Source organism: Staurois parvus, unplaced genomic scaffold, assembly GCF_062004578.1.
Source record: "Staurois parvus isolate SC_StPar_1 unplaced genomic scaffold, SC_StPar_1.0 ptg000310l, whole genome shotgun sequence".
NCBI classification, from domain to species: Eukaryota; Metazoa; Chordata; class Amphibia; order Anura; family Ranidae; genus Staurois; species Staurois parvus.
In genome coordinates this window covers 1,957,253-1,972,078 of record NW_028318106.1, presented here as the reverse complement: position 1 = coordinate 1,972,078, position 14,826 = coordinate 1,957,253, and the positions used below count along the sequence as shown (strand labels likewise).

Here is a 14,826-nt window from a genome sequence, read left to right as displayed (position 1 = left end):
ACAATTGAGTGAAAGGTTTACAGTGCCTTATAACAGGAAATACCTTAACAAGAACCCTCATGGCAGGATCACCAGGTGTATTTTAACAAAAGTTACACATTATAAAAGAAAAAAAAAAAGGAAAAACCTTTAAAATTACAGTAACTTGTCAACACAAATGTATATGAGATTTTAGTGATTGGTTTTATATCTACTTAAAATATTGTTTAGAGTGATACTTTGTGTGATCCTGAAAATCTACATTATGTATTTTTCCTCTGATATTTCAGGAAGACGACTAACCTGACTTCAGGCAATAAAGTCATATCAGCACTGAATTTCAGCAAGCCTTGGTAAGCATCATGTACCTATAGTAGTAATATTTCCTCATTTGCTGATCATTAGTTGTTCCTGCAGTATTTACCTTTATTCTTCATAGGATGTTCACATTTTATACACTTGATTTGTCATGTTTTTATTACTATATTGAATGCAGATATTTGCAGATCAGCCACTAGATGGAGTCTTTAGTATCTTAGTGTAATTACTCTTTTTTTTTTTTTTTTTTAAACTGCGAAGATATTAGCCACACAGAAAGTGCACAGTTTTCATTGGCTTGGTAGGCTCAAACTGGCACTGTGGGAAGGAGCAGTAAAAGCACATGCACATACAATTTATAGAGCATTTGTTAAATGAAGGTTCAAGCATTAGTCCAGGCTGCACAAGGTTTGCCTCATATTCTCTCTAATACTTTGACTTCCTACGATCGTCACACACTCATCTAGCAGCCAAAAACCTGTATATTTCTCTGATGTACCCAAGTCAGAAAAAGTAATGCATTTTGTCCACTAGATGGCACTGACGGTAATAGAAAGTCTTGGAATGAGAAAATATAGTGAAAATTTGTGCAGCTTTGGTGAATGTTTGAGCCATTCTCCCTGCAAATGTTTTATAAATAAAACCAAGGTGTTTAAAACCTTGATACCCATTGATAAGACATCAAGCTAGTCTCTATTACATATAAGAAACAAAACAAACAAAAAAAAAAAAAAAAAACACATTGCGAGGGTCATACAACCCTAGAAATGCTCAGTGTTTTATATTTGTCTATGCAACCCCATGTAGAATTGCTTGCATATATATATTTTTTTTAATTTATTTCTTTTTTTTTTAAAATATTCTGCAGTCTTCTGTCCAGTTGATAGATGGAGCACTTTGAGATTCCATTTTAAAATATTTCCTCTTGTACCAAATGGTTTTGTAACTGTAATGTCTACCTTCATTTTGTAAAGCGCTGCGCAAACTGTTGGCGCTATATAAATCCTGAATAATACACACATTTTATATATATATATATATATATATATACATATACACACACACACAGTATATATATGTAAAAACACACACACTTTAGAAACAAAGAGGAAAAAAAAAGAAAAAGAAAGAATCCTACGACTTAGGAGGAGCACCTCACCTATTATAGACATGCGCTTGCGGTCACTGTTGAAGTCAAGGATTGCGAGCACTTCATAGGTGACTTCTTTCTCCAGCTCGCTGACAGTGATGGTGCTCTGAGTTCTTGATAGAAACACAAAGCCGAAGTTCCTTGCCGCGGTCACCAGCGCTCCTTCATCCGGTGATGCCGCTTGGTAGCTTAATTCACCTTCTATAATGAAATGTGAACGTTAAATCGTTCAAGCAGGGACACACAAAAAGTGCTAAAGTGCGAAGAAGGGTGGTGAAGGAGAAATCTTAGCAATAAGAATTATTTTATTAGTTTGCCCTCTCTTAGTTGTACTCCAATTAGTTAAAACTAGATTACAGCCTGGTTTTAACTAATCAGAATGCAGCTAAGAGTGGGAAAACCAATAAAAGATAATATCAACTAGCAATAAAATAAGACCCATTACCCACCTGCTATGTTATGTGGATAGATGCAAATTTTGACTTGATTCAGGAATTCTGCAGTTGGCCCCATCCTCCCCTTCATGCTTTTGGAGAGTGAAGGTAACCAAATTGCTGGACTAATGGGGATGGATGCCAACTTCCTACAAGAAATAAAAAATGGACTCCAGGGGTCTTTGGAAGAGCGCTGGGTACTGCTTGCAAACACCTAGAGCCTACAACAGGGGTTTCAAATTCAATTTCATCCTGGTGACATCAACATTATGTGTGCCCTCGAAAAGCAGGTTGTATCTAATACTAGATGTCCAGAGCCCACCCCTCCTCCCCCTTTACATCACATGTCAAGAGCTCACCCCCACCATCAGAAGTTAACAGTCCCCCACCCTCCATTAAATCACAGTATGGCCCTTTGTGCTGTTGCCAGGAAAAAGCCGAGGATGGACCTGGGAAGCAGAAAGTGCAGGGTCTGAAGGAGGACTAGAGGAGAGCTGGAGTCAGCTACTGGAGTCTGCCAAATGCTGAGACCAGGGGAAATGGAGACAAGGTGGTGCTGCAGCTGCACAGAGAGCAGCAGGATCTGTAGGAGGAATTTTGTCCTCCTCTCTGCTGCTGCCTGCTGAGATAGAGGGGAGCAGCTGAGATAGAGGGGAGCAGAGATGAGATCTGTAGGGGCTCCGTCCTCCTCTCTGCTGACTGCTGAGAGAAGGGGGGTAGGGGGCATAGGCAAGGGGGGTGCTGCTGCTGCAGAAGAGGTGCGAGGGCCACATGAAATGGTCTGGTGGGCTGGATTAGGCTGGTGGGCCTTGTGTTTGACACATGTGACCTAGAGGAACAGCTACTACATAAGAGCCCAATCATAAAGCAGAGCCATTTCCTAACTCCTTTATTAAGCTCCTTCAGGGTATACCACTTTTTCATTCTATTTGTACTTTGCTAATATTGGGACTCAGTGTGGAATGGAGTGTAAATCATCCGTTCTGTTCTAAAGGAGCCCCTAAGTTTTATACCAGTACATGAACACTTAAAAGAATCAGTATCTTGGATAAAACAGTCGAAGTCCCTGGAAAACAGATTGCATACAATTCTTCTTTCCAGAATACCCCCAAAGCCTACAAACCCAGACTGGCATCCAATGACAGTGCAAGCTGTTACCACACCCTGCATTTCCCTTTGGCGAATATTTACAGACATACTCCAGTGATGGTGGGGTGGCAGAACTGCAACTTCCAAACTGAGAAGCCAGCTTTTGCATTAAAAGACGTATGGCCAAAGCTAATTTGCCTATACTTCTCCTATGAATCACAGAAGTGCCCTTCATTTTCAGCCAACAGAGGGCTAAATCCCGCTGTCAACTGACGTCACTCAGCTGGTCCAGGCTCTGAAGAGATCCCGACTTTCAGTAAGCCACTGAGAGCCTGAGCCAGCTAGAACCACCACTCCACTGCTAGCACTCCAGTGAGTGCTGGAGGGGCAGAGCAGAGAGCTGGCGACAGTCTCCGCTCTCTGCTCACTGAAGGATGAGCACTGAGAAATCAGTGGTCTTTGATTGCTCAGTTCTCATTCTTAGAAGCGGTGGAGAACAGATGTTACAACCACCTGAGTGTGTAGAATTTTGTTTTTTGTTTTTTTTTTAAACCTGTACTCTTCTTAATTTGTACACACATCACTATGTAGGTGCCTTTTGTTAATGTCTCCTGTTAGCTGGATAACTATATGTATAGGCTAGGGTGTTTACACTGGGTAGGTTTTTCTTTTTTTTTTTTGGTTAACCGCTTCCCGAACACCCTATAGCAGAACTACTGCTACAGGGCAGCGCAAAATCATGTGTATATATACGTAATTTTGTATTTCCGGTTAGGGGGCGCACGCACCACCCTACCCGCCGCCAATGCCAGCTTCAGCTGTCAATCACTGGGTCTTGGCCCGAGAGGCCCCACCGACACCCAGCGTTCGCCGAGTATCACTGACAGAGGAGAGGTCTGTATGTAAGCAATACAGATCTCTCCCGTCAGCACCAGCTCACTGCTTTGTATTGCTCTGCATAGCAGAGCAATATAAAGCAGCATGCTTACACAGTAAAATGCACACAGCACATAATGTGAAACACACGCAGCACACAGTTAACCCGTTGATCGCCCCTCATGTTAACCCCTTCCTGACCAGTGTCATTAGTACAGTGTCAGTGCTTTTTATTAGCACTGATCACTGTAGTAGTGTCACTGGGGATGTCAGTGACACCAAGTCAGTTCCCACCGAGCGTCAGAATGCCCGCCGCAGTCCCGCTACAAGTCGGTGATTGCTGCCATTACTAGTATACAAAAAAAATTCCAATATATATTTTTCCATTTGTAGACACTATAACTTTCACATAAACCAATTAATTTACACGAATTAGGATTTTTTTTCTAGTAAAGCCATGTAGCAGGATACATTTTGATCTGAGTTTATGATGAAATTTAATTTTTTTACTGGATGTTTTATAGCAAAAAGTCAAAAGTATTTTTTTTTTAAATTGTTGGTCTTTTTTTGTTTATAGCACAGAAAAAAAAAAAAAAAAGCGCACAGGCGATCAAATATCAAATAAGAAAGCTCTATTTGTGGGGAAAAAAAAAAGGACATAAAACTTTCATTTGGGTGCAGCGTTGCATGACCGCCAGTTATTTAAAGTAACACAGTGGCGTATCACAAAAAATGGCCTGGTCAGGAAGGGGGGGGGGTAAATCCTCTGGAGGGCAAGTGGTTAATTACAGTGGACGGAATCAACTTAATATAGGTTTTCCATATCCTAGATTTGATCATCAATATTGCACATTTTAAAGCACCCCATCAACTGCAGTGTAGTGAAGTTAGGAACTTACCATCCGTCTTCTCCACCATGACAGTGTGGCAGAGAGAGAGCAGCTTGAAGAAGAGACGGACTTCAGGATCTTTCCCTGACCGGATCTGTTCTATTAAGTAATGGTCACCAAATGTAAACTTTGAGTCTGCTAGTGGATTCCAGCCAAAGTCTACCGGCTGCAAATAGAGAGATCAGATAAATACAAAATTCCTACACTTCCTGTAAAGTGCATGCATTTTAATTATATATATATATATATATACATATACACACACATATATATATATATATATATATATATTACACACACACACACACACACACATACATACACACAAACACATACAGTATATTATATATACACACACGTACAAAATTTTCCAAAACAACATAAATTGCCTTTTATTGCAAATGGTAGAGCAGTGATTACCTATTATAACTATTAGGCTTTGATGACCTTTTTGAAATAACTTGAATATTTGTCCCATATTGGAGTGGTGGGCAGGGTGGTAGAACTGCAAATTCCAAATTGAAAATCCAGCCTTTGCGATCATTTGTGCACACATTCACTATATAGGTGACATCTGTTGGCGTCTACTGTCCACTGAATAACTATGCTGGTAGGTTAATTGGCTCCCATCTAAATTGGTCTAGTTTGTATATGTAGGAATGTGAGTTAGGGACTTTAGATTGTTAGGGACTGATGTGCATGTTCAATATATATGTAAAGTGCTGCATAAATTGACGGCGCTGTACAAGTACCTATAATAGATAAATAATACATATCTAATCCTCCACATCCTCCTATCTGCAAGTGCTTGCAAAGACTTGGTCCAACTGCAGTTTGATATTTCACCAGCAGGAGGCACTGGCCTCTACAGAGAGCCATGGCTTTTTATCCCAGCTCACAGCGCCCATGCATAGAGGCTGTTGCAGCTTTGTTGCTCCTCTTTTCATGTCAGCTCTCTAGCAAAATGTGGGCTTGTGATCTTTTGCTTGGATTTCCCCTTCAATCTATCCATTCTATACAGAGGCATTTTATTTTTAGCCTTTGGGAAATCACTTGTCCAATATAACATTGCCCATAAGTGCCCTGAAACCATTGCACACAACTGCACATAAATACTCGTAGGCTAAATCTACTTACCTCACTATAACCAGACTTCTCCGCAGCCACATGCCTCTGCTCTCCTGAAAAAATAGGAATATTAAAGAAATGCCAATAGGAAAATCTCTCTAAGGTCAATTAATGTAGCAGCAACTACTGAACGAATCATTCAAGGCTAAAGAGGTATAGTTACTTCAGGCCCCTTCAGACCTATCTGAATGCAGCATGGGTTGAGATGAAGGATCCCTCTTCTTGTCATTTTAGCTTTGAGAGAGTCTGAAGCATTAGACCAGATAGTTTTACTGTGATCTTTTTTGCTACTCCGATGAATATCTGCACCCCCCCCCCCCCTTGTCGTGGCGACTATACAGAACCCTCCACCAACCACTCCCTCTGGGGTTTCCCACTTTCCCTGGCCACCCATTTTTTTTTCTCCTCAGTTTTCTTCCCTACACTTACCATCTGTTTTACCCCCCTAACCTTTTGAAACTGGAGCACATCGGTGAAGTCAGGGTGACCAATCGAGGAATATTATTGACACTACTCCATCAGGTCTATCATAGGCTAGATGGTATTTTACTTTGGAACATTGTACCTATATACGTATAAGCGCATTTTTATAGAGCCCGGAAAGCTCATTCCCTCCCTTCCACATGTATCTTACTTGATAGTTTCTATACATTTTATTTTGGAGTATATCAGGGGTGTTTTTTCTTTTCTATGCCGTGTGGTCATACACAAACGGATATTCACAAACGAACACCTAGTTGGTAAACTATATGTTTGTCTCCTTCCTTGCACAGATCGAAAAGGCTGCAAGGGCTGGGACAGTGATAATAATGGGGGATTTTAACTATCCGGAAATTGAATGGAGTAATGTTACTGCAGGAACAGTTAAAAAGGGCAAAAATTTGTAAACCTACTACAGAACAATTTTATGGTACAGTTCATAGAATCCCCTACTAGCAATGATGCTCTGCTGGACCTGGTAATCTCAAACCATGCAGAGCTCATTCTGAATGTCCATATAAAAGAACATCTGGGTAGCAGTGACAATAATATGATTTCATTTATTGTTAGCTGTAAACAGCAAGCGCATACGGGAAAAATAGAAATTGCTCAATTTCAAGAGAGCAAATTTTCCAAGGCTGAAAGCTGCTCTCCAAGACTTAGACTGGGAGGGAATATTGGCATTGAGGAACACAACACAGAAATGAGAGTTCTTCAGAAAGACTGTATGCGAAAATATATTCCCATGACTAAAAAGTTTAAAAGGCTAAAAATCAAACCTATGTGGCTTACGGCGAAAGTTAAAAAAGCTATAGATAAGAAAAGAGCTTTTATTAAATATATAAATGAAGGAACGCTATCATCGTTTAAACATTACAAAGAATATAACAGAATATGCAAAAAGGAAATAAAGGCTGCAAAAATTGAAAATGAACAACAGATTGCAAAAGATAGCAGGACAAACCCCCAATAATTCTTCAAATAGATTAATAGAAAAAAAGTTTGGTCCGAGCATGTAGGCCCTTTACAAAATATTCTAGAGTGGGTGACTGGGGACAAAGAGAAGGCAAATTTATTTAATACCTTCTTCAGCTCTGTGTATACAAAGGAGCATGGGGGAGCTCTTGTCTATAATGGACATGGTACTGACACAGCTCCAGATGATCCACATTGGCTCACAACTGAGATGATCCAAAAATATTTAGACAGAATAAAAGGTAAATAAAATACATCTGGACCGGATGGCATACACCCACGGGTCTTTAAAGAATTGAGCTCTGTCATTTCAAAGCCATTGTTCCTAATTTTTAGGGACTCCTTAATGACTGGCATAGTACCACTGGATTGGCGTAAGGCCAATGTGGTGCTAAGATTTAAAAAGGGGCCAAAATCTTTACCAAGTAAGTATAGACGTGTTAGTTTAACTTCTATAGTTGGGAAGATACTGGAGAGTTTAATAATAGACCACATAGATGAGTTCTTGCTGGAAATAATTTTTTTAAGCAACTGCAACAGACAAATCTGATTTCTTTTTATGAGGAGGTGAGCAAAACCTTGGACAATGGGGTGTGCTATGAGGAAAGATTAGTGGAACTGAATTTATTCTCTCTTGAGAAGAGGAGATTAAGGGGGGATATGATCTCCATGTATAATACATAAGGGGGATATGATCTCCATGTATAATACATAAGGGGGGATATGATCTCCATGTATAATACATAAGGGGGGATATGATCACCATGTATAATACATAAGGGGGGATATGATCACCATGTATAATACATAAGGGGGATATGATCTCCATGTATAATACATAAGGGGGAATATGATCTCCATGTATAATACATAAGGGGGGATATGATCACCATGTATAATACATAAGGGGGGATATGATCACCATGTATAATACATAAGGGGGGATATGATCTCCATGTATAATACATAAGGGGGATATGATCTTCATGTATAATACATAAGGGGGGATATGATCTCCATGTATAATACATAAGGGGGGATATGATCTCCATGTATAATACATAAGGGGGATGTGATCTCCATGTATAATACATAAGGGGGGATATGATCTCCATATATAATACATGGGGGGGTATGATCTCCATGTATAATACATAAGGGGGGATATGATCTCCATGTATAATACATAAGGGGGGATATGATCTCCATGTATAATACATAAGGGGGGATATGATCACCATGTATAATACATAAGGGGGGATATGATCTCCATGTATAATACATAAGGGGGGATATGATCTCCATGTATAATACATAAGGGGGGATATGATCTCCATGTATAATACATAAGGGGGGATATGATCTCCATGTATAATACATAAGGGGGATGTGATCTCCATGTATAATACATAAGGGGGGATATGATCACCATGTATAATACATGGGGGGGGGATATGATCTCCATGTATAATACATAAGGGGGGATATGATCTCCATGTATAATACATAAGGGGGGATATGATCTCCATGTATAATACATAAGGGGGGATATGATCTCCATGTATAATACATAAGGGGGATGTGATCTCCATGTATAATACATAAGGGGGGATATGATCACCATGTATAATACATGGGGGGGGGATATGATCTCCATGTATAATACATAAGGGGGGATATGATCTCCATGTATAATACATAAGGGGGGATATGATCTCCATGTATAATACATAAGGGGGGATATGATCTCCATGTATAATACATAAGGGGGGATATGATCTCCATGTATAAATACATCAGTGGTTCATATAGTGAACTCGGTGTAGTTATTCCCCCTGAGGTCCTCACAGAAGACAAGGGGCACTCTTTAAGTCTGGAGGAAAAGAAATGTAATCTCCAAATACGGAAAGGTTTCTTCACAGTGAGAGCTGTAAGAATGTGGAATAGACTCCCTCGAGAGTTGGTTCTGGCCAGCTCAGTGGATTGTTTTAAAAAAGTCCTGGATTCTTTCTTAGATACACAGAATATAACTGGATACTAACATTTATAGGTAAAGTTGATCCAGGGAATATGCGATTGCCTCTCGGGGGATCAGGAAGGAATTTTTTTCCCAGCAGAAGCAAATTGGATCATGCTTTGCTGGGGTTTTTTGCCTTCCTCTGGATCAATTATGGGTATGGGATTATAACTGGTTGAACTGGATAGACTTTTGTCTTTTTTCAGCCAGACTAACTATGTAACTATATGTTCCTCTGTTATGCCGATGCAAACCTTTAAAGACGAATTTAGGAAAATTCTACTTTAAAAGGAGAGCGGAGATATATTTACCTAATCCGACAATCCTCCAAACGTAAGACGGGTCTCTGTGGCTCCTGCCACCCTGCACGCTAACAGTCTTGTAAATGGACTGTTCCTGATGTCATCACACCCATAGACCGGCTCTGGATGTGAGGATGGCAAAAACAGTCCACTGCTGGACATGGGGCAGTACGGTTATCTGGAAGATCTAAGGATCTGGTAAGTACAGCCTTTCGGTGCTCCCCTAGACAAAATGAGCAGTTAACCCAGGCTGTGTGGGCACAGCCTCACTGCGTAGGATAAAACATTTTCATAGAGTTCTGCTTTAAATATAGAACAAAAAAATTTAAATTTTAAAAAAGCATTTGATAAACAAAAAAGTATACACTGCTCAAAAAAAAATTAAAGGAACACTTTAAAGACACATCAGATCTCAATGGGGAAAAATCTCCTGCTGGATATCTATACGCATATGGACTGGGTAATGTGTTAAATGAAAATTATCAACCTACAGAGGACTGAATTCAAAGACACCCTGAAAATCAAAGTGAAAAAATGATGCGGCAGGCTAGTCTATTTTGCTGAAATTTCATTGCAGCAACTCAAAATGGTATTTCGTGTGTATGGCCCCCACGTGCTTGTATGCATGTCTGACAACGTCGGGGCATGCACCTAATGAGATGACGGATGGTGTCCTGAGGTATTTCCTCCGCGATCTGGACCAGGTCATCACTGAGCTCCTGGACAGTCTGAGGTGCAACCTGGCGGCGTCGGATGGACCAAAACATGATATCCCAGAGGTGTTCTATTGGATTTAGATCAGGTGAGTGTGGGGGCCATTCAATGGTATCAATTTCTTCATCCTCAAGCAGCTGCCTGCATACTCTCGCCATATGAGGCTGGGCATGGTCATGCACCAGGAGGAACCCAGGACCCACTGCACCAGCATAGGGTCTGACAATGAGCCCAAGGATTTCATCCCGATACCTAATGGCAGTCAGGATGCTATTGTCTAGCCTGTAGAGGTCTGTGCTTCCCTCCATGGATATGCCTCTCCAGACCATCACTGACCCACCACCAAAACAGTCATGCTGAACAATGTACAGTTGTGTTCAAAATAATAACAGTGTGTTGAAAAAAGTGAATAAAGCTCAAAATCCTTCTAATAGCTTTTATTTTCATACACACAAATGCATTGGGAACACTACACATTCTATTCCAAATCAAAACATGAAGAAAAATAGATCAAATTTGTGTTGTTCCTCTAAAAAAAATTTAATAAAAAGTGAATATTAGACTATTCAAAAAAATAGCAGTGTTTGTATTCTTCTTTACAAACTCAAACATTTACTATATAAACTGAAAAATGTTTGAAGATTTTGCTTTCCTTTGAATCACTTAATGAATATTTAGTTGTAGTCGCACTGTTTCTGAGAACTGCTGTACATCTGTGTTGCATGGAGTCACCCAACTTCTGGCCCCTGTGAACAGGTATTCCAGCCCAGGATGATTGGACTACATTCCACAGTTCTTCTCTATTTCTTGGTTTTGTCTCAAACTGCATTTTTGATGTCACCCCACAAGTTTTCTATTGGATTAAGATCCGGGGATTGGGCTGGCCACTCCATAACGTCAATCTTGTTGGTCTGGAACCAAGATGTTGCACGTTTACTGGTGTGTTTGGGGTCGTTGTCTTGTTGGAACACCCATTTCAAGGGCATTTCCTCTTCAGCATAAGGCAGCATGACCTCTTCAAGTATTCTGATGTATTCAAACTGATCCATGATCCCTGGTATGCGATAAATAGGCCCAACACCGTAGTATGAGAAACATCCCCATATCATGATGCTTGCACCACCATGCTTCACTGTCTTCACAATGTACTGTGGCTTGAATTCAGTGTTTGGGGGTTGTCTGACAAACTGTCTCCGGCCACTAGACCCAAAAAGAACAATCTTACTTTCATCAGTCCACAAAATGTTGCGCCATTTCTCTTTAGGCCAGTCAATGTGTTCTTTGGCAAATTGTAACCTCTTCAGCATGTCTTTTTTTCAACAGTGGGACTTTGCGGGGGCTTCTTGCAGATAGCTTGGCTTCACATAGGCGTCTTCTAATTGTAACAGTACTCACAGGGAACTTTACACCTTCTTTCATCTTCCTGGAGCTGATTGTTGGCTGAGTCCTTGCCATTTTGGCTATTCTTCTATCCATTCAAATGGTAGTTTTTTGCTTTCTTCCACGTCTTTCAGGTTTTGGTTGCCATTTTAAAGCATTTGCGATCATTTTAGCTGAGCAGCCTATCATTTTCTGCACTTCTTTATATGTTTTCCCCTCTCCAATCAACTTTTTAATCAAGCTACGATGTTCTTCTGAACAATGTCTGGAATGACCCATTTTCCTCAGAATTTCAGAGAGAAATGCACTGTAACCAGCATGTACAACATTTGCTGCCTTTCTTCCTTAAATAAGGGCAATAATTGCCACATGCTTTTCAAAGAATGAATGACCTCACTAATTGAACTCCACACTGCTATTATTTTGAACATACCCCTTTCAATTAGTGATTCAATTACACAGAATCAGCAGCATGCATGTCATGATGGTTGGGTCTGTTGGATTTCTATTACTCTACTACACCTGCTAGTAAATTATTTGCCATGTAGAAATATAATTTCTACCAAAAACAGTGATTGATTAGGTTAGTGATGTCTGACTGCTATTATTTTGAACACAACTGTATAAAGGCAGCATAATGTTCTCCACGGCTTCTCCAGACCCTTTCACATCTGCCACATGTGCTCAGGGTGAACCTGCTCTCATCTGTGAAAAGCACAGGGTGCCAGTGGCGGACCTGCCAGTTCTGGTGTTTAATGGCAAATGCCAGTCGAGCTCTATGGTGCCAGGCAGTGAGCACAGGGCCCACTAGAGGACATCGGGCCCTCAGGCCACCCTCATGAAGTCTTTTTCTGATTGTTTGGTCAGAGACATTCACACCAGTGGCCTGCTGGAGGTCATTTTGTAGGGCTCTGGCAGTGCTCATCCTGTTCCTCCTTGCACAAAGGAGCAGATACCGGTCCTGCTGATGGGTTAAGGCCCTTGTACAGCCCTGTCCAGCTCTCCTAGAGTAACTGCTTGTCTCCTGGAATCTCCTCCATGCTTTTGAGACTGTGCTGGGAGACACAGCAAATCTTCTGAATGGCACATATTGAAGTGCCATCCTGGAGGAGTTGGACTGCCTGTGCAACCTCTGTAGGGTCCAGGTATGGCCTCATGCTACCAGTAGTGACAGTGACCCTAGCCAAATGCAAAACTAGTGAAAAACAGTCAGAAAACATGAGTAGAGAAAAACAATGTCAGTAGCCTTCACCTGTAAAACCATTCCTGTTTTGGGGGTCATCTCAATGTTGCCGATCTAGTGCACCTGTTGTTAATGAAATTAACACCAAAGCAGCTAAAGCTGATTAACACCCCCCCCCCCCCCCCCCCCCCGCTACTTAACTGACCAGATCATTATCCCAGAAATTTGATTGACTTGATGCTATACTCTTTTAAAAAAAAAAGTTTGATAAAAGTTGGTCTGTGCCCTAACAAAATGTCGGCTGCACAATAAAGTTCTTGAATGCTAATCTGGATGGTGTCAAAGGTTAGGAACACATTGCATATATTTCTTCCCGTATATGGGACGATCATATAATATGAGCAATGGCACAATCTCTGAACTCACCATAGGTCTCCCTGTTAATTGTGCACTTTTTGAAGGTCATGATGTTCTGCGTCAGTGTGCCTGTCTTGTCGGAGAAGATGTACTGGATTTGTCCCAGTTGCTCATTGAGGGTTGTAGTTCTGGCTTTGGCCGGTGTGTCTTTCTCAGCATGGTACATCTGCAGATCCCAATTAATAAAGTAACTCTGACCCAGGCGAATCACTTCAACACTAGAAGGAAAAAAAATGATCCTGGTAAACGTGGGCCTAATTCTATGGGCAAATATCTGTAATATCAAAGATCCTGACATTCCATTGGGACATAGAACTATGTGGTGATCATCAATATGTGATTCTCTGTAACTTTGCATAAACCTTCTAATAAAAAAAAAAAAAACATATCCCGCTATATGGTTAGGCCTCTTTCACACAGACGTCATCCTCTGGCCTCATGTTCACTGCTGCTCCTAAACATTAATTTAGGAGCTTCTGGAGTTTTTCTGCCAAAGACCCTGAACTCAACCCAATGAAAGTCTATCTGTCCCTGCACACATAGGCTTTTATCAGAGTTTACCAGCAGTAGTTTAGGGGCAGTTAAGCATCCCTCTCCTGAACGCAGAAGAACCATGTTCTGAAGAGGAACATTTTGGCCAAAAAACACCAAACACACGTGTAAACGTAGCCGAATTTAGTGCTTAGGAGTTTATTCATTTCAATGGCAAGTACTCTGGCCAATGAAATGAATAAACATCCAAGCACTAAATGCGGGTAAACGTGACTACACATGTGACTACACTTAGTATTTTTCTACTTTCAGTACAGTTCAAGTCTCAAGGCAGTTACAGTGTACATGTGGCCTTTTAGTCATTTTTTTTCCCAAGGAAACATTGAGTCAGTTTACATCAGTTTATATCAGTTTGAAGATCCTTCTTCAGTTCAGTTTATAATCAGCTCATTTATATCAGTTCAGTTTACACCCATTCCGTTTCAGTGGATCTGGATGTTAGCTGTTCCATCTAAAAAACAAACAAACCTGAACCGACATGGATGCAGGCGGATGTAAATGGATGATCATGCATTTACATCCGCTCACCTATACACATACGGTACATTATGGTTCAGTCTGGATCCATCTGAAAAATGGGCAGAGGGATCTAGACTGAACGCCACTTTTAAGGGACCTTATAAAAAGATATTAAAGTGAATCTGTGCTCTGTCCATGCACAGTAAAGCAACATGGCGGCCACACTTGCAGCACATAAAACAGTTTGCTCCATGTTTTCTCCAAATTGGGATTTGGAGTTTACCCAGACCTGAGGACTCTCATTAGCCCCATGTGAGAGTTTTGGGTGCCTGAGAAGCCAACCACCAAGCTTCAGCGTGGTCACATGGGGAGGTAGGGGGAGTTACATGTTATATGTACCTGTAAGTACCCAGGGGCTGAAGAAAGCAGAAAAAGAGCAAAGGGTATAAAATATAGGTAGGGCTGTGCAGGGGGGGGGGCAGA

The 14,826-nt window shown here is 40.8% G+C and overlaps 1 protein-coding gene and 1 long non-coding RNA gene across 3 annotated transcripts in view; one reads left to right on the top strand and one right to left on the bottom strand.

Annotated features, from left to right (window-relative positions):
* Positions 1 to 14,826, bottom strand: part of ATP8B1 (ATPase phospholipid transporting 8B1) — a 144,251-nt gene that overhangs the window by 15,510 nt on the left and 113,915 nt on the right. For both annotated transcript variants that reach the window (XM_089683442.1, XM_089683441.1), the window contains exons 13-16: positions 13,342 to 13,550; positions 5,874 to 5,917; positions 4,746 to 4,902; positions 1,457 to 1,648 (exon numbers count right to left, since the gene is read on the bottom strand). In XM_089683442.1, the coding sequence (XP_089539568.1) occupies positions 1,457 to 1,648; positions 4,746 to 4,902; positions 5,874 to 5,917; positions 13,342 to 13,550 (602 nt within the window). The remainder of the gene's footprint in view (positions 1 to 1,456; positions 1,649 to 4,745; positions 4,903 to 5,873; positions 5,918 to 13,341; positions 13,551 to 14,826) is intronic.
* LOC149457637 (uncharacterized) overlaps positions 267 to 14,826 on the top strand; it is a 110,073-nt gene continuing 95,513 nt past the window's right edge. Inside the window, exon 1 of the long non-coding RNA XR_016313596.1 lies at positions 267 to 332. This is a non-coding gene — a long non-coding RNA (uncharacterized LOC149457637). The remainder of the gene's footprint in view (positions 333 to 14,826) is intronic.